Below are 24812 nucleotides of genomic sequence, written 5' to 3' on the forward strand. Positions count from 1 at the left end.
GGAAAGTATGAAGTTATCAGAATCAACATGGAGTTACTGATGTTAAGAAAGCCCTGACAAACAGAGCTGGGGAAGGGTTTGAAGAGAGGGCTATCATGCTTGTATGCCTGATAACAAAAAAGATTCTGCAAAAGCCACAACCTTGAACAAAGGCCATCACAACCTTACACAGAAATATTTCTGTAAGGACATCAGCCCAGCAACTGCCTGTCCAACCTTCGACAGCATCACCCTTGTTATTGATCTTGTAGCCAAGAAAAATGACTTCAAAACAATTCTGTAACACTCCTCATTTTTTCCTTTACAGCTGGGTGTAGGCCGGGCGTGGTGGCTCATGCCAGCACTTTGGGCAGCAGAGGTGGGCGGATCAACTGAGGTCAGGAGTTCGAGACCAGCCTGGCCAACATGGCGAAACCACGTCTCTACTAAAAATACAAAAAAATTAGCCAGTCGTGGTGGCGTGCGCCTGTAATCCCAGCTACTAGGGAGGCTGAGGCAGGAGAATCCCTTAAACCTGGGAGGCGGAGGTTGCAGTGAGCCAAGATTGTGCCACTGCACTCCAGCCTGGGTGACAGAGGAAGCCCTCTAACAAAAAAAAAAAAAAAAGCTGGGTATAGTAGGTACAATAGTTCCAGCTATTTGAGGGGACAAGGCAGGAGGATCACTTGAACTCAGGTGTTCAAGTGCAGCCTGGACACGTAACAAGACCTGTCTCTTAAAAAACAAACAGACAAAACCCATTGTCTTCCTGAAAATGGACCTAATTTATTATGTTCCCATTGCTATGTTCTATTCCCAAATAAACATTTTTTTCTCTTAGAAAAAGGCCTCTCAGCCAGGCGCGGTGGCTCACGCTTGTAATCCCAGCACTTTGGGAGGCCGAGGCAGGCGGATCACAAGGTCAGGAGATTGAGACCACTGTGAAACCCAGTCTCTACTAAAAATACAAAAAATTAGCCGGGCGTGGTGGCGGGCGCCTGTAGTCCCAGCTACTCAGAGAGGCTGAGGCAGAAGAATGGCGTGAACCCGGGAGGCGGAGCTTGCAGTGAGCCGAGATCGTGCCACTGCACTCCAGCCTGGGTGACAGAGCAAGACTCCGTCTCACAAAAAAAAAAAAAAGAAAAAGGCCTCTCTCTGTTTGTTATCTGGTTCACATAATTGGTTTCAGAAACGGGACCTGAAAGAGAGCACTAAGAATTGGTAATTCTTGGCACCACTGCAGTACTCACTTGAGCCCTTGAGCTCTCCACCACCACGATCCGCCTTTTCTGCCCTGGTATGTCTTCTCTCAGTCTGAGCCTCCTTCCTTTTAGTAGAGGCTTTTTTACTTTATTTAGAATGTGGTTTGGATAAGGCCACCTTAATAATGAATCACACAACCCTCTTGGCATGACAGACTTTTTACCTTTTCTGGAAAGTATTTTCTAGTATAAAGAAAAGTGTCTTTCTGGATTAAGTACTCTTGGTTTCTACAAAATTGACATTCTCTCTGGGAGGCATGACTTCTCTGGTTTGTGTACCTCATTTAGTATCTCATTTGATCTGCACGCCTAGGTTAAAATGCTTTTGAACACTCTTATCTTGGGTTCTTTTCATTTGGTTTGACTCTTTTCCCACGCTTGTTTTGGAAAACTTTCTGAGACCAAAATAAATGTTCTGGATAGTGGGCACAGAATGGCTAATTAAAAGCCACTAGGCGGCCAGGTGGCCGGTGGTTCCTGAGATTTTTTTTAAATCTGAGATTCCTGTGTGATCAATGTGGGAAGAAAAAGTTATGTCTCTATAGAAAAACTATAATATACCTATTCTTATTACAGATTGTAGCCCCGTGCATTGTTTTAAAGTTCTTGTTATCTACGTGTAGACTGGACTAGATTCTGAATTCTTCTAATTTCCTCCAATACTTGGTCACAATTCTCCAGCTGGCTTAAAAAGCTTTATTAGCTGAAACTAGATAATTTTTTTGAGATGGAGTCTCACTCCGTCGACCAGGCTGGAGTGCAGTGGTGCGATCATGATTCACTGCAACCTCCACCTCCCGGGTTCAAATGATTCTCATGCCTCAGCCTCCCGAGTAGCTGAGACTACAGGCACACACCACCACACTCATCTAACTTTTGTATTTTTAGTAGAGACGGGGTTTCACAGTGTTGGCCAGGCTAGTCTTGAACTCCTGACCTCAAGTGATCTGCCAGCCTTGGCCTCCGAAAGTGCTGGGATTTCAGGTGTGACCAAGGTGGTGCCTGGCTGAAACTAGATAAATTTTAAGAAACAAGCCTCATGTCTGATTTATGAACCACAAAAAAGGTTCACCCAACTGCCCAATGTCATGACCGAAGATATTCAAACTACAAACCAGAAGAAAAAGTTGCTATTTTCACACCGTAAACAGCTTTCTCCAAGAGGTTGGAATAAGACTTCATATCATAATGAGACTTTTACTCCTCTTAATGCTACTTTTCTCACTTGGCAGACTAACAGTGTAATCGAAATTTTACAATCAATAGACTCTGCTGGTAAGTTAACAAAACCTAACTTAAGAAATACTTTTGTATCGATTCATTAAATAAGAAAATGTGTGTGCTATTTCTAATATTACAAGCTGTACTTGGATAAATTCCTCTGGGAAAGCTGAAACCCATATACACAAAACAGCTCATAAGGTTACAGCAGGTCTCACCTAATTCCCTATGGTGATTTAACTTATTCAATTGGTTTTCTTTAAGCCTAGATTCATGAGTCAAAGCCATTATGCAAACTGACATTGTCATATTAAGTTTACCTTTTATTTTCCCTTTTTAAACTTTGAATCTGGGCCAGGCGCACTGGCTCACGCCTATAATCCCACCTGTGGGAGGCCAAGGCGGGCGGATCACTTGAGGTCAGGAGCTCGAGACCAGCCTGGCCAACCTGGCAAAACCCCGTCTCTACTGAAAATATAAAAATTAGTTGGGAGTGGTGGCCGTTGCCTGTAATCCCAGCTACTCCGGAGGCTGAGGCAAGAGAATCACTTGAACCCGGAAGGCAAAGGTTGCCATGAGCCAAGATCATGCCACTGTACTCCAGCCTGGGCGACAGAGTGAGATTCAATCTCAAAAAAAAAAAACAAAAAAACAAAAACATAACTACAGGGCTGGGCGTGGTGGCTCACATCTGTAATCCCAGAACTTTGGGAGGCCAAGGCAGGTGGATCACTTGAGATCAAGAGTTCGAGACCAGCCTGGCCAACATGGTGAAACCCTGTCTCTACTAAAAATACAAAAATTACCCAGGCGTGGTGGTGCATACCTGTAATCCCAGCTACTCAGGAGGCTGAGGCAGGAGAATTGCTTGAACCCAGGAGGCGGATGTTGCAGGGAGCCGAGATCACACGGCTGCACTCCAGCCTGGGTGACAGAACAAGACTTTGTCTCAAAAAAATAAATAAATAAAAATAACTACAGGATGAATGATCAGTCATGCTTTCTGAGAAAGATCTTGATCAAAAGCAAGAAATGTAAAAGTTGTCAAAATCAGAATGGAGTCACTAATGTTAAGAAAAACAGAAGCAGGGAAGACCATGAGGAGAGTTATCTTGTATGCCTGGTAATGAAAAAGACTCTACAAAAACCACAACCTTGCACAAAGGCTACCACAACCTTACACAAAAAAATGCTTCTCTGCCAACGTCATCTGCCCAGCAACTGCCAGGATCCCTCGGACTGCCATCACCCTTGTTATTGATCTTTGCAGCCAAGGATAATTATTTCAAAACAATTACATAATCTTCAACTTTTCCTTTAAAAATATTTGTCTTTGGCCAGGCACGGTGGCTCACGCCTGTAATCCCAGCAATTTGGGAGACAAAGGTAGATGGATCATGAGGTCAGGAGATTGAGACCATCCTGGCTAACAAGGTGAAACCCCGTCTCTACTAAAAATACAAAAAAAAAAAAAATTAGACGGGCGTGGTGGCAGGCGCCTGTAGTCCCAGCTACTCAGGAGGCTGAGGCAGGAGAATGGTGTGAACCTGGGAGGCGGAGCCTGCAGTAAGCTGAGATCACACCACTGCACTCCAGCCTGGGTGACAGAGCGAGACCCCGTCTCAAAAAAAAAAAAAATCTTTGTCTTCATTGACTTATAGTAACTCACAAAAAATTAAAAAGTAAACTTTGTCTTCCTGTACCTCCCCAAAAACACAGTTTACTGTGGCTTGCATATTCCCATTGCAATGCTCTGTTCCAAAATAACTATCATTTTCTTCTAGAGAGCCCCTCTCTGTATGTTATTTAGGTTGACAAAAGTCTTCAACAAATGGTGCCAAAACAATTGGATATCCACACTGGCAGAGGTGGGATAAATCTTAACCTTTACCTCACACCATTCATAAAAATTAATTCAAGACGAATCACAGGCCCAAACATAAAAGTTAAAACTACATATGGGGCCAGGTGCGGTGGCTCATGCCTATAATCCCAGCACTTTCAGAGGCCAAGGCAGGCAGATCACTTGAGTCCAAGAGTTCAAAACCAGCATGGGCAACATGATGAAACCCTGTCTCTACAAAAAATACAAAAAAAAAACTATTGCCAAGCATGGTGGCACACTGCTTGGGAGGCTGACAAGGGAGGATCGCTTCAGCCCAGGAGGTGGGAGGCTGCAGTGAGCCGAAATCGCACCACTACACTATAGCCTGGATGACAGGGCAAGACCCTACCTCAAAAAAATAAACGATTTTAAAAATGGCTTCTTCCACACAGGTTGCTTAGGAGAAATCTGCCCAAGCAACTCTGTCCGCCCCCTCGGCCACTGACCCCCTGAAGAGCTCCTGCCACCACTCTAGGAATACAGACATTGAAGTTTGGGGACAATATGTTTATCTAACTTCTGTATCAAAACTAAAGACCTGCTATGGCAGTGAAAAAAGAAACTGAATTTGTCATTTTCACCTAAAGAAAAACAACAGACAAAAGTCAAACCTATAGGCCAGGCGCGGTGGCTCACGCCTGCAATCTCAGCACTTTGGGAGGCCGAGGTGGGCGGATCACGAGGTCAGGAGATCGAGACCATCCTGGCTAACACGGTGAAACCCCGTCTCTACTAAAAATACAAAAAATTAGCCGGGTGTGGTGGCGGGTGCCTGTAGTCCCAGCTACTTGGGAGGCTGAGGCAGAAGAATGGCATGAACCCAGGAGGCGGAGCTTGCAGTGAGCCAAGATTGTGCCACTGCCCTCCAGCCTGGGCGACAGAGCAAGACTCTGTCTCAAAAAAAAAAAAAAAAAAAAAATCAAACCTGTGGTGCAGGACAGGATCCTGTGCTTTGTATGATTTCTCTAATTCACAAACTCTAAGAATGGTTTACTGTGGAACAGTTGGAGGACTATTTGAATTTTGCAAACTATCTCTTGTGGGTTTTTACACCATTAACACTTTTAATACTTCCTTACTTTACTATCTTTCTTCTCTACCTTACTATTATTTTCCTACACATTTATAAGAGAAAGAACATATTAAATGAAGCCTACTCTTATAATTTATGGGATGGTGCAAGGAACACGGAGGCAAGTCTGTGGGAGGGGCATGCAGCAGTTTGGCATGGTAAGCGAGGATGCTTTCATCTCTGTGTTGCTGTTCATGTATGCTGCATCGGAACTGTGTTACCATGCCATTTTATTGACTGAGAAGATACTGAAAAATATAACAGAAGTGATATTTACTATTCCCTGTTATCTGTTTGCATGCATCGTGCATATGTATGTGTCTTCCTTAAAATGAGTTTTCCCACAGAGATTAGTTTCCATTAAACAGAGAACCACGCAGCACTGCAGACTATAAGCTAACATGTGAAAATGTATATTTAACACATCTAAAAGAGTTAGAGACTAATTAAACTATAGAAAACTGCTTAAAAAAATTAAAACTACATAAGAAGCTTCTAGAAGAAAATCTAGAATATCTTTGTGACCCTGTGGTTGGCAGAAATGTCTTAAAATACAAAAAACACTAACCATAAAAGAAAAATATGATATAGTGAACTGTATCCAAATTAAAATTTTCAAAAGATACCTTTATGGAAATAGAAAAGCCACAGTCTAGAGAAATATTCACAATGCACATTCAACAAAAGATTCACATCCACAACATATAAAGAACTTCTAGAAATCAATAATATGGCATCAAACAACTGAGTTTGAACAAAGATGTGAACAGACATTTCACAAGTATAAACAGCCAATATGCACAACACAAGATGTTCTTGGCTGGGCATGGTGGCTCACGCCTATAATCCCAGCACTTTGGGAGGCTGAGGTGCGTGGATCACTTGAGGTCAGGAGTTTGAGACCAGCCTGGCCAACACAGTGAAACTCCGTCTCTACTAAAAATACACAAATTCAAAACTTAGCTGGGCGTGTTGGCACACGCTTATAATCCCACTTACTCAGGAGACTGAGACATGATAATCACTTGAACCTGGGAGGTGCAGTGATCCAAGATTGCACCACTGCACTCCAGCCTGGGTGACAGAGCATGACAGAGTGAGACTCTGTCTCAAAAAAACAAAAAAAAGTTCCCAATCATCAACCATCGCCAGCAAAATGTAAATTAAAACCACAATGAGGGCCAGGCACCGTGGCTCAAACCTGTAATCCCAGCACTTTGGAAGGCCGAGGTGGGCAGATCATGAGGTCAAGAGATCAAGACCATCCTGGCTAACATGGTGAAACCCCGTCTCTACTAAAAATAGAAAAATTAGCTGGGCGTGGTGGTGTGCGCCTATAGTCCCAGCTACCCGGGAGGCTGAGGCAGGAGAATCACTTGAACCCAGGAGGCGGAGGTTGCAGTGAGCCAAGATCATGCCACTGTACTCCAGGCTGGCAACAGACCGAGACTCCGTCTCAAAAACAAACAAACAAACAAACAAAAAAAAAAAAAGAAAAAAACACAATGAGGTACCATTTCACAACCATGAAAATGCCTAAAATTAAAAGACAATACCACATGATGGTGAGAATGTGTAACAAATGGAACTTTCATAAATTGCTGAGCAAGTATAAAGTAGTACAACTACACTGACAACAGTTTGGGAGTTTCTTCTAAAGTTAAATATATACCTACTCTACGACTTAACAATTGCACTTCTAGGCATTTACCCAAGGAAAACTGAAATTTACATTCACAAAGTCTTGTGAAGAATGCTCATAGTACTTTTTTTCATAATAGCCAAAAATTAAAAACAGACCAAATGTCTATTTACAGATCTTTAAAAACTGGTATATTCATACAATGGCATACTACTGAGCAATAAAAGTGAATGAACTACTGATGCATGTTACATGATACGACACGGATGCATCTCAAAAATATGTTGAGTTTAAGAAGCCAGTTGCAAAAGACTGCACATTACATGATTCCACTCATATGAAATTCTTTTTTTTTTTTTTTTTTTTTTTTTTGAGATGGAGTCTCACTCTTAACATCCAGGCTGGCGTGCAGTGGCACGATCTGGGCTCACTGCAACCTCTGCCTCCTGGGTTCAAGCGATTCTCCTGCCTCAGCCTCCCGAATAGCTGGGATTACAGACGCCCACCACCACACCTGACTAATTTTAGTATTTTTAGTAGAAATGGGGTTTCATCATTTTGGCCAGGCTGGTCTCGAACTCCTGACCTCAAATGATCTGCCCACCTGGCCTCCCAAAGTGCTAAGATTACATGTGTGAGCCCCTGCATCTGGCCACTCATATGAAATTCCAAAAAGGCAAAACTAAGTAACAGTAATAGCAATTAGAACAATAATTCGCTAGGGAAAGGGAGTTATTGACTAGAAATAGGCACAATAAATTCATTGGGGTGGGGATAATAACTTATATCTTAATTGGAGTTGGTGAATATAGGTTCTACATCTATCAAAATTTGCTGAACTCATTTTAAAGAATCATTTAAAAATCTGTGCATATTAAATGTAAATTATACCTCTAGTAAATTTATTGACAGTGTATAATAATAGCTATTTAAAAGTTGCATATAATAGACATACTGAATAAAAACAAAAAAAATACCTTTGTCCACCTGCAAAGCTTCACCCCCGAGTGGCTCCCAATCAATTGATAACCTGAGTGGAAAAGCAGGGAACACAAAGTTAGACTAATCCAAAGGGTCATATCAAAAAGTGACATTAAAATTTAGCAAAAAAATTTTTTTTTGCTAAATTATTGCAGTCAACCAACCCATGGCAGAAAACATTAAAGATTTAATTCAGCAAGATGAGAAAACAATTTAAAATCTATATGTATCTAATAATATAGACTCAAAATACATAAAGAAATGATCTTTTTTTTTTTTTTTTAAAGACAGTCCCGCTCTGTCACCCAGGCTGGAGTGCAGTGTTGTGATCTCAGCTCACTGCAACCTCTGCCTCCCGGGTTTAATCGATTCTCATGCCTCAGACTCCCGTGTAATTGGGACTACAGTTGTGCTTCACCCTGCCAGGCTAATTTTTTTGTATTTTCAGTAGAAATGGGGTTTCACCATGTTGGCCAGGCTGGTCTCGAACTCCGGTCCTCAAGTGATCCATCTACCTCCGCCTCCCAAAGTGCTGGGATTACAAGCGTGAGCCACCACACCCAATCAAGAAACAATAAATTAATCCAAACATTATACGAGGAGATTTTAACCTCTCTGTCTTTAACAGATCTCATAGGTAAAAACTCGGTAAAGCTCTAAAAGATGTAAGCAACACAACACATAAACTTGACCAAAAACACACAGAGCCCTGCACTCACCAACTACAGAATTTACATTCTTTTCATGGACCAGTGAAACATTTATAAAAATGAATGGTATGCTGGGCCATAAAACAAAAGTAACAATATATTTCAACTGAATGAATGGGGAGCTATCATCAGTAATCTTTGAAAGAAGATGAAGAACCAGATGTCAATAGGAGAATAAAACAAAGTAATGTTGACCCAAAGAGAGAAAAATCAAATTCTAGGAACTACATCTTAAACGTGAATTCTCAGTAGCACTATAACCTATCACTTCAAATTTTTGAGCTACATAGGACACGAAAAGCATGGAAAAAGCCAGGCCAAAGTAATCTCATTTCCTTTTTAAACAAACTAGTAGTACAAACAAGTAGTACATTCTGATTTCAGAAAGCATTCAATATCGTTTCTCATGAGGCTTCAGGTAATAAGCCACAATTATCATGAGTCGCTTGCACAAAAAGACTCTTGCAGGCAAATAAGGCAAATGGAGAAATACAGTCTGGATGACAGCATAAGTGGATCAGTGGCTGGTTAAACATCCATATTCACACTGTGATGATTATTGGGGCAATGTCAATTTGGATTACAAGTCTCCAGTGGTAACATTTACAGGGCTTTGTCTTTTATCCTCTTCTGTATTTATGTAAACATCTTGCATATAAATAAAGGACTGCTTATGTACTCGAAGGTGGAACTGAGTCCAACTGAATAACTCATCTCTGATACCAAATATGCATTTAAAAGATACCCAGAGGAAATTCTAGTTCTTCTCTTGGAATTCCGTATTATACTGTTCATACTATCATAGAAATCATCCTCTATTACATTGACTCTTTATATTTTTCTCTCCCAAGATACATATAGGTTTCTATAAATTTTGCATTTAGGTAAAGAAAAAAACTGTACATTACAGAATGGAGAGATCTGTAGTTGACCACAGCACAAATATAAGCCAACAGTGTACAGTTGCTGAAAATCATAGTGTGGAATTCTGCTTCTAGCCAAGATGGAGTAACAGAGAGGATTTATAATCCTACTTGAAATGCCAAAAAATGGACAAAATATATGAAACAACAGATTTCAGAACATGAGACATCAGGCAACAAAAGATGGTGATCCCATAGAGATAGGAAACAATTAAGGTGAGCCCTCCCATTACCTCGGCTTACTGTCTAGAAACCTTCCAGGCCATGTAGCAAAGAGAGACTTACCCAAGCAAAGCTCAGTGGACTCTTGAGTTTGGAAAATGCGACAGAGCCTAGGGAGACAAAGGTGGCTACAGTTTGCAGGATTGAAAGCTAGAGACATGAAACCTACAAAGAGACTCCAAGAGTCTACAGGGGATTTCTCTCAAGTATTTGCCCAAGTACCGTTTAGCACATTCACAAGAGAAACACTACCCAAGGATGGGAAAGAACCATTTTTGGAGGACTAGACATTTAGAGAAGAAGCAATTACTGAACTTGAAGACACAGTGATAGAAACTATCCCAAATGGGACGGGCATGGTGGCTCACACCTGTAAATCCCAGCACTTTGGGAGGCCAAGGCGGGTGGATCACCTGAGGTCAGGAGTTCGAGAACAGCCTGACCAACATGGTGAAACCCTGTCTCTACTAAAAATACAAAAATTAGCCACGCGTGGTGGCGCATGCGTGTAATCCCAGCTACTCAGGAACCTGAGGCAGGAGAATCACTTGAACTCAGGAGGAGGAGGATGTGGTGAGCCAAGATCACACCACTGCACCCCAGACTGGGCAACAAGAGCGAAACTCCGTCTCAAAAAAAAAAAAAAAAGAAACTACCCCAAATGAAAAGAGGGTAGAGGAAGGGAAGGACTGGGGGTAATGCCTGATGCTTACAGCAGGCTGAGAATTGTACCTGTTTCTGCCAGTCAGACTAGAAATCTAAAGATGCACAAGGCATTAGGTAGACTACATAGAAGTGTTTTGCCTCAAGAGTGAGGAATAATTAGCCCTATACTGAGCCGGCTCTCTTCTCACCTAAAAAGCCAAAAAAGTAAGATATAAAGCTCATATTATTTCCAAGTAACTTAACCTTGTCCCAGGAAAAAAAAAAAAAAAAGCTTAAAACTGTTTATAAGAGTGTTTATATAAAAATATCCAGGCCAGGCACCATGGCTCAAGCCCGTAATCCCAACACTTTGGGAGACCAAGGTGGGCAGATCAGGTCAGGAGATCAAGACCATCCTGGCTAACACGGTAAAACCCCGTCTCTACTAAAAATACAAAAAATTAGCCAGGCGTGGTAGTGGGCGCCCAGTTACTCAGGAGGCAGAGGCAGGTGAATCACTTGAGGCAGGAGAATCGCTTGAACCCGGGAGGCAGAGGCTGCAGTGAGCCAAGATCAAGCCACTGTACTCTGGCCTGGGCAACAGAGCGAGACTCCATCTCAAAATAAATAAATAAATAATAAAAATAAAAATATCCAGTACCTAATAAGGTAAAATTAGGTCTGACATCCAATCAAAGATACGAAACATGCAAACAGATAGGAAAACATGACGAATGAGGAAAAAAATCCATCAACCAAAGCTGATCCAGAAATGACAAAGACATTAGCAGACTAGGACATTAAAACAGTTACAACTGTATTCTATAGGCTCAAAAAGGTAATAGATGTGGAAAATATAAAAAGACCCAAACTGAACTTCTAGAAATGAAAACTACAATGTCTAAGTTGAAAAATATATTACATAGGATTAATGGAAGATGAGACATCACAGAAGATTACTGAACTTGAAAACATAGCAATAGAAACTATCCAAAATGAAAAGTGAGACAGAAGAAAGAACTTTTTTTAAATGAATAGAACATGAGTGAGTTGTGGGTCAAATTCAAGCAGACTATTACACATATAACTGTAGTCTTCTAGGAAGCAAGTGGGTGTGGGGGGGAGAATATTTGAAGAAATATTGGCCAAAATTTGTCCGAATTTTATGAAGACCATAAATCCACAAAACCAAGACACTCAACAAAACCCAAATAAAAGAAACATGAAGAAAACTAAACTGAGGCACATTATAATTAAATTGCTCAAAATCAGAGATCTTTGATGTCTCTTAATCAAAAAGATTAAAAGAAAATCTTCCAAGTAGCAGGCGGTTGGGAGAAGGAGGATCCTATTTAAAGGAACAAACAAAAGGGTGACTGATTGCTGAACTCTAATCAGAAGCAATGTGAGCAAGAGGACAGCGGAGTACCATCTGTAAAGTACTGAAAGAAAAAACAGCTGTCAACCTACAATTCTATATCCAGCAAAAAATTACTGAACTTGAAGACACAGTGATAGAAAATGAAGGCAAAGTAAAACCATTTTCAGATATACAAAAGCTCAAAGAATTCATCACCAACAAACCTGCACTATGAGAGATGTTCAAGAAGTCCTTGGAGTCACCACAGGTAAGTTTAAATTAGAAAAAAAAAAAAAAAAAAAGTAGTCATACAGGCAGATGGAAAAGGATATCAGACGGAACACAGATCTACATGAACAAAACATGGTAACTACATGAGTACTGAAAATGGTAACTACCTAAGTAAATACGTGAGATTCTAAGTATATAAATCTTTAGTACATAATTAAATAGATGTTTTCATTGAGTTAGATATAAAAATAGATATTTTTGTTGAGGAAAAAAATAATAATAAAGTGTAGGCTTTAGAGCATACGTAAAACACTCAGTGTGGTGGCTTACACCTGTAGTCTCAGCTATTCAGGGGGCTGAGGCAGGAGGATTCCTTGAGCCCAGGAGTTCAAGGCCACAGTGAGCCATGATCATACCACTGCACTCCAGCCTAGGCAAAAGAGTAAGACCCCACTCAACCAAAAAACAAAAGTAAAAGTAAAATGTGTGATAAAAATTACATACGGATTAAGAAAGAAATAAATGGAAGTATAGTATTGTAAGGTTCTTCTACACATTAAGTGAGATAACATCACTCAAAGATATACTATGAAATGATGAAGTAGTATGGTGTAGGCCAGGTGCAGTGGCTCACACCTGTAATCCCAGCACTTTGGGAGGCTGAGGCGGCAGATCACTTGAGGCTAGGAGTTCAAGACCAGCATGGCCAACATGGCGAAAAAATTAGCTGAGCATGGTAGCATATGTCTCTAGTCCCAGCTGCTCAGGAGGCTGAGGCAGGAGAATCACTTGAACCCAGGAGGCAGAGGTTGTAGTGAGCCAAGATTATGCCACTGCACTCCAGACTGGGTGAAAGAGACTCCGTCTCAAAAAAAAAAAAAAAAAAGAGGTATCGTGTAAAACCTTCAGCAACTATTAGCGAAAATGTTATTGCTAGTAAGCAAACAAAATATAAAAGAGTCATTTTAAAAAAATGAATTAATTTGAAAGAACACAGAAAAACAGGAAAAGGGAAATAAAAAAGCGGATGAAATAGAAAATAGCAAGATAAATTTAAATGTATAATGAAATCACATTAATATAATCCACCCTAATTAAAATATAGACATAGACGTTAAAATACAAATATATATATATTTCTCTAGTGTACCAGACCAACGGTTCCTTGAAGCAGATATAGTTTCCTGTGTTTCTCTGCATTGCCAGAACTGTCACATAAAAGGTCTCTCATAAATATAGAGGGGAAGTGGGGAGAGGGAAGGAAGAAAGGAGGTCGGTCTACTGATTCCCATTTTACTACTCTTTCTTCCACAGGAAACTAATATTATTACTCATTCATGCAACTATAACCTCCTTAATAAGGTAAGACCACAAAAATCCAGATATGACACCTCTACATAAACACTTCTAATTAACCCATTATCGTATCATATAAGCTTTTCTATGCATTTTTAATAGCTTTCCCAATGACAGCACTTTTGATCTGTGAACTTGACCCACACTGACAGTAATATCCCAATAAACCAAGAAAAAAGGTAACTCATTGGTGCAGGCAGCCAACAGAAGCGATCCGCAGAAATAAGAAGGTAAATCTTTACACTGTTATATCTGCCACTATGAACAGCTGCTGAGCTAATTAGAGAGAGACTTCATTCTAGGTATGAAATGAGAATGCCTAAGACTATAGTCATATAACAACAATTCTTGAAGATTTTCACCTTGTTTAGTAAGGGCTTCTCGGAGAGCAGGAGTTATCATAGCTCTTCTTTCACCATCTTCATTCCTCCCCATGTTCCTGAACAAACCAGACTTCTCTTCCTGCTGTTCCGTTTCTCTCTGCATTAAAATAAAAAAGAATGAAATCCAGAATTGGCAATGTGCAATGTAAATAACAGCACAATCATGAACACCTAGCATCAATAAAAAGGTCCATTCTGAGGCCGGGCACGGTGGCTCACGCCTGTAATCCCAGCATTTTAGGAGACCAGGGCAGGTGGATCACCTGAGGTCAGGAGATCAAGACCAGCCCGGCCAACATGGCGAAACCTCATCTCTACTAAAAATACAAAAATTAGCCGGGGATGGTGGCTCACACCTGTAACCCCAGCTACTCAGGAGGCTGAGGCAGGAGAATCACTTGAACCCGGAAGGCAAAAGTTGCAGTGAGCCAAGATCACACCACCGTACTCCAGCCTGGGCAACAGAGAAAGACTCCATCTCAAAAAATAAATAATTATAAATAATTTTAAAAAAAATTTTTAAAAAAGGGCTGTTATGAACCATGGCCCACAAAACCCATCCTCTCCAAAGTGAACACAATCCCAATGAGACAACAATCTAAAGACATGCCAGGATGCTCTTTTGTTAAGTAACTATATACTCAAACATACACATCCAAAAACCATAAATCTACAATTCACTTATCTAAGTGTCAAACATTTTCAGCAATCTGAGTACAGATAGCTGCCTAACTTTAGCAAGTTGTTTATTTTCTCTGAATTTCAATTTCCTCACCTGAAAAGGGGGAAAAATAATAATAGCAATAGAGAAGAAATATGTTGAAGGTTAAATGAAATAAAATCACGGCACAACCCCTGATGTACAATAGGCATTCAATAAATTATAGCTGCTGCTGGTATTACATCTCTAAACCCCAAAAACAAATGAAAAAAGTACTCTAAGCCACCCTGAGAGCCATCAGCTCAGAGACCAAGTTACCCCACTACCACCAACAGCCATCCCAATGGTTCCTTCTCCTTTATTTTTTGAAACAGTCTCGCTTTGTCGCCCAGGCCAGAGTGCAGTGGCACGATCTTGGCTCACTGCAAACACCACCTCCCAGGTTCAAGCAATCCTCATGCCTCAGCCTCCCAAGTAGCTGGGACTACAGGCATGCACCATCATGCCCAGCTAATTTTTTTGTATTTTTACTAGAGACAGGGTTTTGCCATGTTGGCCAGGCTGGTCTGAAACTCCTGGCCAATGTCTACTTCTAGAAGATCCTATGCAGGATATTTTTCTTCAGTGACAGAAAAAGAAACACTTAAGAAATCCGAAGGATAATATAAAAATAATTGTGTTTCCCATTGACTTTGGCCACCAGGAAATTTCACCAGCACACCTTTGATTACTGTTACAAAACCTTGCAGCATGCTGGTCTTCTATTCATTGTAATTGGCTTGATATGACAAGATGACCCTCATTCCCTCTTTCCACTGATTTCTTCTTCTCTTTTTAAAAGTTTATTTGTGTATATTTTTAAGGATATCTCCCTATCTTTTTGGGAATGGCGGAGTGCTGAGTAATAATTTCAGAGACAACACACAAGATCTGTGTTACACTTTAGGGGAGATACTCATCAAATCTTACTGACAGCTGCAGAAATTCACAGTAACTCATCTTGGCAGTGGCCCTACCACCAAGCCCCAGACCACCCTTGGTCCCTGTCTATTTTAAATGTCCAGCCATCCAGCCCCCAGGTGAATAAGTGAATGGACTCACCGTAACACCATTTCTACTTTAATATGAGAATATCTCACAGATAAGGTCTGAGATTTGCTTCAAACTAAAACAGAAAGGGGTATACAAAGGGCACCTAGGGGAGGATGGCTCATAAGTTGCTGGTTGATGAGGCCAGGCAATAGGTAATAAGAATTCACTATATCACTGTGTACTTTTGAGAACATTCAATGTCCCCCATATATAAAACAGATTAAAAATTTTAACACGTGGCTGGGCACGTTGGCTCACGCCTGTAATCCGAGCACTATGGGAGGCCGAGGCAGGTGGATCACCTGAGGTCAAGAATTCGAGACCAGCCTGGCCAACATGGTGAAACCCTGTCTGTACTAAAAATACAAAAATTAGCCAGGCATGGTGGCGGGCACCTATAATCCCAGCTACTCAGGAGGCTGAGGCAGGAGAAATCACTTGAACCTGGGAGGTGGAGGTTACAGTGAGCCAAGATTGCGCCACTGCACTCCAGCCTGGGCGACAGAGACTCTGCCTCAAAAAAAAAAAATTAACACTCACAGAAAATAAGTGAAATTTGGAGTCAATATTTCTACATTCTCTGTTACTTCAGGGACATGCTCTGAAATAGGAGATCAGTGAAAAAAGTATTTTAGAGAGTCAAATGTACCAAATGAGAAAAAAAAAAAGCCGCATTAAGTCCTATCTGTCCTAAAAGTCAGCATTCCAAATTACTAAATATAATCAAAATGCGAGGCAAATGAACATTTTTGCTTCCAGTAATAGGGTTCTTAATTACACATTGCTGCATGGAGCTGAAAAAATTCATAAACAAACATCAATCATTTGTTCTTATAATAAATGTAATTAGCTTAATGCTAGGCCTTTTATACAAATAAAAAGGCTCCAGTTATTATTTTGTTAAGATAGTTTAAAATAGAAGGAATCCTTTGCCTTTTGTTTTCTGAGATGAGGTCTCGCTATGTTGCCCAGGCTGGTCTCAAACTCCTGGGCTCAAGCGATCCTCCCGCCTCAGCTACCCCAGTAGTTTGCTTTGTTTTTTTTTAATCTAAAAGCAAAGGTGTGAGCTTGAAGAAGTCTTGTGGTGAAGCAAAATGAACAAATCTCAACCTTGAAAGCATTTAAATTCTCTGAAGCAATTCTATAGCAAGTCTCTATAATTCCTCTACAAATCATGTAAAAAATTGATAAGACATGGCAGTATTTGCCCTCAAAAGCCTCTGTCACCACAAAACATCACCAGCTTATTTGCTTAACCCAAAGGCCAGATAAATCCAAAACTGGACCCAGGCCCATGACACTGGCCTCTGACCACTATGCCCAAAGCTCCACAGACACCTGGGGTTTTAAACAGAGACTTCTGGCCCCTACAAAATGAACAGACTCCAAAGGACGGCCATGGAATACTGTCCCTGTCCCTTCACTAGAGAAAGTATCTATTATAAAATGTGAGTGCTGCAACCCCAGAGTCAATCATAAGGGCTATGATTAAAGGTCTTGAGCACTCAGGACAAACAAAATTCATCACTCCTTCCCTCTAAGGCAGCTCAGTCCTATCCTCCATATGCAGTAGTAATTTCGTTTCTGAAAAGAAATGTAATGGTTTATAACACTCCGCAAGGGAGTTTAATGAACCATTCAAATTCTAACTCTAATCTGCTAGGTGCAGACATTGTTTACTCTCTGCCCAGAATGTAACAATATAACAACCATGTAAGATCCATATATTTTTGTGTATTTATTCATTTATAGCTGTTACATGGCCTAAACAGAAATAAATAAGATCCCAGAATCGGCCAACCTTGATTTCTTCCTCTCCTGTACCATCCCACTTAAAGATGAGTGGCCAAGTTCTGTAACCACATAACTAGCCCAATCTGGTTCAAGTATGTGTATAAACTAGTAAGTTGTATTTCAGTTGCCACAAACCCCCAGGTTGTAGGTCAGGTAACTCAAGCACAGATGAACCCAGTGTGCCCAATGCGTGATACCAGAGTCAATCAGAACTAAAAAGTCAACCGCAAGCAGAACCAAAGGGCTCGGATCAGGAAAAAGAGAGAATTAAGAAGCAAGCCTCGGCATCACCTCAGGGCATGCGCCAATCAGATCATGTCCTGGCATCACCCCACAGCATGCTTCAATCAAATCACACCTCCTGGCATCACTTCGTTGCAAGATCCAATCAGATCACACTTCACTAATTATATTGCCTCATGGTAATCCCTCTGCCTATAAAACCCGCCCCAGCCTCCAGCTCAGGGAGACAGATTTGAGTGTTTCTTCCTATCTCCTTGCCAGTCGACTCCCAATAAAGCCTTTCTTTTTTCAAAAGCCAGTGCCACAGTATTGGCTTCTATATACATCCAGCAGTGAGCCCATTGCCCAGTAAAACAGTTCTAGGGTTTCATTTCCCAACGTAACTGTTCTCTCCACCTACAATGCCACCGTTCTTGTCCATGGCCTTGCTTTCTCCTCAGGGACAATGGCAAAAGCCAAACTCAATGGTCTCCCTGTCTCCAATCTCTGCCTCCACTCCTCCCATCTCCCATACCCATCACACTTGCCTTGAAAGAAAACTCATGACCTCACCAAGCTGCAGTGGCCTGACATGCAAACAGTAAAGGCAATTATGAGCTAACTTACTAAGCACTTATGAAAACGGCAATGAATACACAAAATGTCCTTTATAAACTGACAGGACTACATGAATCTTACAGAATAACAGGAATAAAGCAATGGTACTAATGTTTTTTGTTTGTTTTTGTTTTAAATATCATATAATACTGGTTGGGTGCAGTGGCTCATGCCTGTAAATCCAGGACTTTGGGAGGCCAAGCAGGAAGACTGGTTGAGCTGAGGAGTTGGAAACCAGCCTGGGCAACATAGTGAGATCCTAGCTCTACAAAAAAAAAATTTTTTTAATTAGCCAGGTGTGGTGGCACGTGCCTGTCATCTGAGCTACTTGGGTGACTGAGGTGGCAGAATCACTTGAGCCCAGGAGTTCAAGGCTGTGGTGAGCTATGACCACACCACTGCACTCTAGCCTGGGTTACAAAGCAAGACCGTGTCTCTAAAAATAAAAAAATTTTAAAAAAATCATAAAATACCACTTAATTCATTTTGATACCATCATCCCAGAAACCACAGTACCATCCAATTTTGCCTAGGATAAAAACAAGGCCAAAAACTGATTTGCTGAAGACTTCAAGGTAAAATGCTATATAGTTGGAAACTGACAAACAGGAGTTTTACAACAAACAAGCTTTTTCTTACCAAAACATACATTTCTCCTGGGAAAGAGTCTTTCTGATTGTTTGATCCTTTTTTACCATCAGGTGATTCCTTTTCTTATCAATTCCTACAGAAAAGGTTGGCTAGGCCGGGTGTGGTGGCTCATGTCTGTAATCCTAGCACTTTAGGAGGTGGAGGTGGGTGGATCACCTGAGGTCAGGAGTTTGAGACCAGTCTGGCCAACATGGTGAAACCCCATCTCTACTAAAAATACAAAAATTAGCCAGGCATGGTGGCAAAGACCTGTAATTTCAGCTACTGGGAAGGCTGAGGCACAAGAATCACTTGAACCTAGGAGGCAGAGGTTGCAGTGAGCAGAGTTGGTGCCACTGCACTCCAGCCTGGGCAACAGAATCTGTCTCAAAGAAAAGAAAAAGAAAAGATTGGCTATAGAATACCCAAATTCTCTAAAGGTCATTTTTCTAGACAGTCAACCTGGCTAGGCCTGGAGCCATGCCAGCACAGGATGGGCCTTCAGTAAATGTTGGCTGAATAAATGAAGAAATGCCTCAAAACTATCAGACAGCTATTTCCAGACCCAGAAATTTAGACCACACTTCTTTCAGTAACTAATTCTAAACCTGGTAACTTTCAATATTAAAAACTCAGGTTGGACGTGGTGGCTCACGCCTGTAATCCCAGCACTTTGGGAGGCTGAGGTGGGCAGATCACTTGAGGTCGGGAGTTCCAGAAAAGCCTGGCCAACATGATGAAACCCATCTCTTCTGAAAATACAAAGATCAGCCAGGCATGGTGGCATGTGCTTGTGGTCCCAGCTACTCAGGAGGCTGAGGCAGAAGAATCACTTTAACCTAGCAGGGAGAGGTTGCAGTGAGCCGAGATCACACCTGGGCAACAAAGCAAGACTTCATCTCAAAAAAAAAAAAACTCTTATTTATGTTTAATTATACAGAAATAGAGTTTTAATATTAATCTAAACTAATAAAAATTATATCACTGAAAAGGAGTCACAGTAAAAAAAATTAATTATTAGTATTTAATAACTTTTGCTGCAATTTAACCCAACATTTAGATTCCTATTTAACAAATGAATCTCCAAGATATCACTCATTGTTCATGGTTCGGTTTTAAAATGACCAATTTTCACCATTACTCAAAGCTTTTGTATATACTGAGTTCTAAAAATGCCTTTTGAACTTGTGGAAAAGCAGTGTGCCTAAGCTTGTCAAGAGCTTTACTCTGACACAGTAGTTCTATTTTGGATAACCTACCTTAACAAGATAATGTAGGGACTCATTGTTAAGTGCTCCTAGCTACAGAGACCACGGTGAGTCAAGATGGTTTAAGGGCAGCGTACTGGGGTTGAAAGGCTATCACCTCTTGTTTCTAGGTGAAGTAAACACTCCAAAGCCTTAAAAATAATTCTGAAACTAGCTTCCTGTTATTCCACTGCAATACCAATAGAACTTTATAATCAGAACTGGACATACTGAGATCCTTCTGCAGTTTAAATAGCTAGCAAATTGAAATGTTTCTCCAGTGAGTAACTGTCAAGCATTTGCCATTTATTTCCAAAATTAATGATGCTGATGCTAGTGTTTGTCTGCTTAGCCAGAACATTGCTGTGGGGAGTATTTAGCAACATTTATTTACTGCAGGAAAAAAAAAAAAAAAGTAGCAACAGGCTTTACATTTACAAATCACAACATAAGAGAAAGAAAAAATAAACAATATAAAAATTATCAGGCTCCTCCTGACTCATGGTTCTCTAAACACTACAGCTTCTCTTCTGAGAACCACTCCTCCCTGGGGAAGCAGCCAAGAGGAGCGACACAGACAGATGGAGTCCAGGCTTGAGCCTGTCAACTTACCAGCCATCTGACGATGGACAAATTGCTTAAACTAAGACTCAGCTGCTATCTCTGAAATGGTAAATTGCAGATGATAATAGTTTGATCATCTCAAGGTCACTGTGAGGATTGAGTGAGATAATCTAGTATGTATTTTGATTTCTCCTTTTTTCCTTTATTTTTTGAGACAGGGTATTCTCAGGCTGTTGCCTAGGCTGGAGTACAGAGGCGCAATCTCAGCTCACTGAAACCTCCATCTCTCAGGTTCAAGCAATTCTCCTGCCTCAGCCTCCTGAGTAGCTGGGATTACAGGCGTGTGCCACCACATCCAGCTAACTTTTGTATTTTAAGTAGAAATGAGGTTTCGCCATGTTTGCCAGGCTGATCTTGAACTTCAGACCTCAGGTGATCCACCAGCCTCAGCCTCCCAAAGCGCTGGGATTACAGGCATAAGCCACTGCACCCGGCCTCCTAATATTTTAAACCTACACTGGAACTCTCCTCTCTCCCCACACTCCCTAACCCATTCTCCTATTCAATCAAATCACATTGCCTCCCACTGCCTTCAGGAGAAAGCTCAGCCCTCCACTGCAGGACTTGAGAAGCCTCTAGGATCCTACCCTGTCTTCCTTCTCTATGTCACAGCTCCAAACATTCCTACCCCTACTCAACTCTAGGCATGCCAAACTGTTTAGGGTTCCCCAAACATGCCACCCCTTAACACCCCATTCCCCCCACATCTCCATCTGTCTCCCTAACATTCCAGTGTTTCAAACTTTAGTGCTCTAGTTCTTAGAAACCACTCTCATACTTCAAATTATCTTCAGTCCCAGAAGAAGTCTTAGATATTACTACAGAGGGAGGGAGGTAGAATACCACGGTGGTGTTTTGGTAGGACCAAATCTATCCTATTTAGAGACATATTCTTACATAAGTTAATATTATAGTCTAATTATTAACTATTATAGTTAATATATTCTAATTCTAATTGTAATGGAATAGTTATATTCTAATTCTAATTATATATATTATACTAATAATATATAATTATATTAGAACTAGTTAATATTATATTCTAATATAATTATGTAATTGTTACATAATTAATTCTAATATAATTATGTAATTGTTATATAATTAATTCTAATATAATTATATAATTGTTGTATAATTAATTCTAATAAAATTACATAATTATTATATGATTAATTCTAATAGAATTAGAATATAATATTATTATATAAAAAATATATTAACTACTATACAAGAAAATACAATGTGGCTTTATTAACTTTTTTAATCTATATAAGAACTTTATAAGGCAGATACTGTTATCTCCCACATTACAAATGAGAAAATGGAAGCACAGAGGGGTAAAATAATTTGTCCAGATACACAAGCTGAGACGTATGACTCCATGAAAGTTAGTGAATATTACTCAAAAACCAGTCTTACAATGACAGTGCTTCGGCCCAGCTCTTAAGCACTGGCACATACTACTTCCCTCAACAGTAACAACTAAGGCAGTTTCATGTGGTGTGTCATGGATGATCACGCGGAAAGCACTCAGGGAATATGTGTGAGCCAGCCCCAAAAAAAATGCCAGAAAAAGCCAGGCTCAGTGGCTCACACCTGTAATCCCAGCACTTTGGGAGGCTGAGGCAGATGGATCACCTGAGGTCAGGAGTTCAAGACCAGCCTGGCCAACATGGCGAGGCGCTGTCTCCTCTAAAAATACCAAAATTAGTTGGGCGTGGTGGCGAGTGCCTATAATCCCAGCTACTCTGGAGGCTGAGGCAGAATTGCATGAACCCGGGAGACAGGGGCTGCCGTGAGATGATACTGTGCCACTGCACTCCAGCCTGGGTGACACAGCAAGACTGTCTCAAAAAAAAAAAAAAAAAAGAAAAAACAAAATGCCAAAAAAAGAAAAGCCAAGCAGTAAAAACCTCCATTGCCAAGTTTAGTATCCCATATCCCATAGAAATCAAAAACATGATCTATTCGAACACTCTGCTGTAATCTAACAATCATGAAAAACGAAAACTGGTAGCTTATTTTCATGTCATACTAAAATTGGGAAAAAACAGGTATTTTTCCCAAAGATCTGAGGATTTTATGAGAGATTTTTATAAGAAAGCTGAAATATCATAAACCAGCTGCTTAAAGCTCATAAAGCCCAAAATCATTTCATTTCAAAAAAATAATGTACACAGATGTCTGAAATCTTCATTAGTGTTTTCTCCAGTGCCCTCTAACGGCCATAAGATGAAAAAGCAAAGAAAAACACATTCCCACAAATTATCCCAAACTCTTCACCCACGATAAACAAAGTTTTTAATTTTTTTTTTTCTTTTTTTTTTTTTCAGATAGGGTCTCGCTCTGTCACCCAGGCTGGAGTGCAGTGGCGTGATCTCGGCTCACTACAACCTCCGCCTCCCGGGCTCAAGTGATCTATCCACCTCAACTTTCCAGTAGCTGGGATTATAGGCACGCACCATCACGCCCAGCTAATTTTTGTATTTTTTGTAGAGACAGGTTTTCGTCATGTTGCCCAGGCTGTTCTCGAACTCCTGAGCTCAAGCGATCCACCTGCCTAGGCTTCCCAAAGTGCTGGGATTACAGGCATGAGCCACTGCACCCAGCTAAACAAAGCTTTTAAATAAGGCTTAACCTGGTAGAAAATACAAAAATCTCTAAATCAGCTATCTCATGCATCATTTTAAGACAATTTCACCAATTAAAATTACTCAGATTTTTAATTAAGAGTCATAACATTACACATTCACGTTGACCCAGTATATCAATATGGGGAATGTGTAAATGTAGGAAAACATTCATACATTTTTCAAATTAAGAAGGTCTCATAAGATCTCTCATAAAATCATCAGATCTTTGGGAAAAATACCTGTTTTTTCCCAATTTTAGGATGACACGAAAATAAGCTACCAGTTTTCGTTTTTCATGATTGTTAGGTTACAGCAGAGTGTTCGAATAGATCTTGTTTTTGATTTCTATGGGATATGGGATACTAAACTTGGCAATGGAGGTTTTTACTGCTTGGCTTTTCTTTTTCTTTTCTTTTTCTGGCATTTTGTTTTTTCTTTTTTTTTTTTTTTTTTTTGAGACAGTCTTGCTGTGTCACCCAGCTGTGTTAATTATAAGAACAGAAAACTTGAAATCATCAAGTGACCAACTCTAAGAAAATGTATAAGCAAATTTAAAATGTCTACGCAAGGCCAGCCCGGTGGCTCACGCCTGTCATCCTAGCACTTTGGGAGGCCGAGGCGGGCAGATCACTTGAGGTCAGGAGTTCAAAATCACCCTGGCCAACACGGTAAAAACCCCCTCTCTACAAAAAATACAAAAATTAGGCAGGCATGGTGGCACATGCCTGTAATCCTAGCTACTTGGGAGGCTGGGATGGGAGAACTGCTTGAACCCAGGAGGCAGAGGTTGCAGTGAGCCAAGATTGCACCACTGCACTCCAGCCTGGGCAACACAGTGAGACTCCATATCAAAAAAAAAAAAAAAAATAGGCCAGGCACGGTCGCTCACGCTTGTAATCCCAGCACTTTGGGAGGCCAAGGCAGGTGGATCACGAGGTCAATGGATCAAGACCATCCTGGCCAACATGGTGAAACCGCCTATACTAAAAATACAAAAATTAGCTGGGCGTGGTGGCGCGTATCTGTAGTCCTAGCTACTCGGGGGGCTCAGGCAGAAGAATCACTTGAAAGAGGGAGGTAGAGGCTGCAGTGAGCCAAGATCGCGCCACTGCACCCCAGCCTGATGACAGAGTAAGACCCCGTCTCAAAAAAAAAAATTAAAAAAATAATAAAATAAAATGCTCATTTCAATGTCTGTCGGGCTTTTCAAGATTATAAAGCACTTTCATATACAACAACTCTATGTTCATCAGGAAAGGGGATTAAGGCTAGGGAAGGTTAAACTGTACCTTTAGATCACCAAGTTACAATCTGGCTGGACCAGACCTTGCACCCATATTTCATCTACTTGTCATGGTTTCTTTTTTTTTTTTTTTTTTTTTGAGACAGAGTCTCACACTGTCACCCAGGCTGGAG

General features: G+C 40.7%; 1 protein-coding gene across 13 annotated transcripts in view; it reads right to left on the reverse strand.

Moving 5' to 3' along the window:
• Positions 1 to 24812, reverse strand: part of LOC129489808 (S-adenosyl-L-methionine-dependent tRNA 4-demethylwyosine synthase TYW1) — a 279548-nt gene that overhangs the window by 203910 nt on the left and 50826 nt on the right. For 11 of the 13 annotated variants that reach the window (XM_055292946.2, XM_063646354.1, XM_055292947.2 and 8 more), the window contains 2 exons: positions 13852 to 13969; positions 8039 to 8091 (listed from right to left, as the gene is read on the reverse strand). In XM_055292946.2, the coding sequence (XP_055148921.1) occupies positions 8039 to 8091; positions 13852 to 13969 (171 nt within the window). The remainder of the gene's footprint in view (positions 1 to 8038; positions 8092 to 13851; positions 13970 to 24812) is intronic. The other 2 variants (XM_055292950.2, XM_055292949.2) reach the window with 1 other exon arrangement.

This window comes from Symphalangus syndactylus, chromosome 9 (assembly GCF_028878055.3).
Source record: "Symphalangus syndactylus isolate Jambi chromosome 9, NHGRI_mSymSyn1-v2.1_pri, whole genome shotgun sequence".
Taxonomy (NCBI): domain Eukaryota; kingdom Metazoa; phylum Chordata; class Mammalia; order Primates; family Hylobatidae; genus Symphalangus; species Symphalangus syndactylus.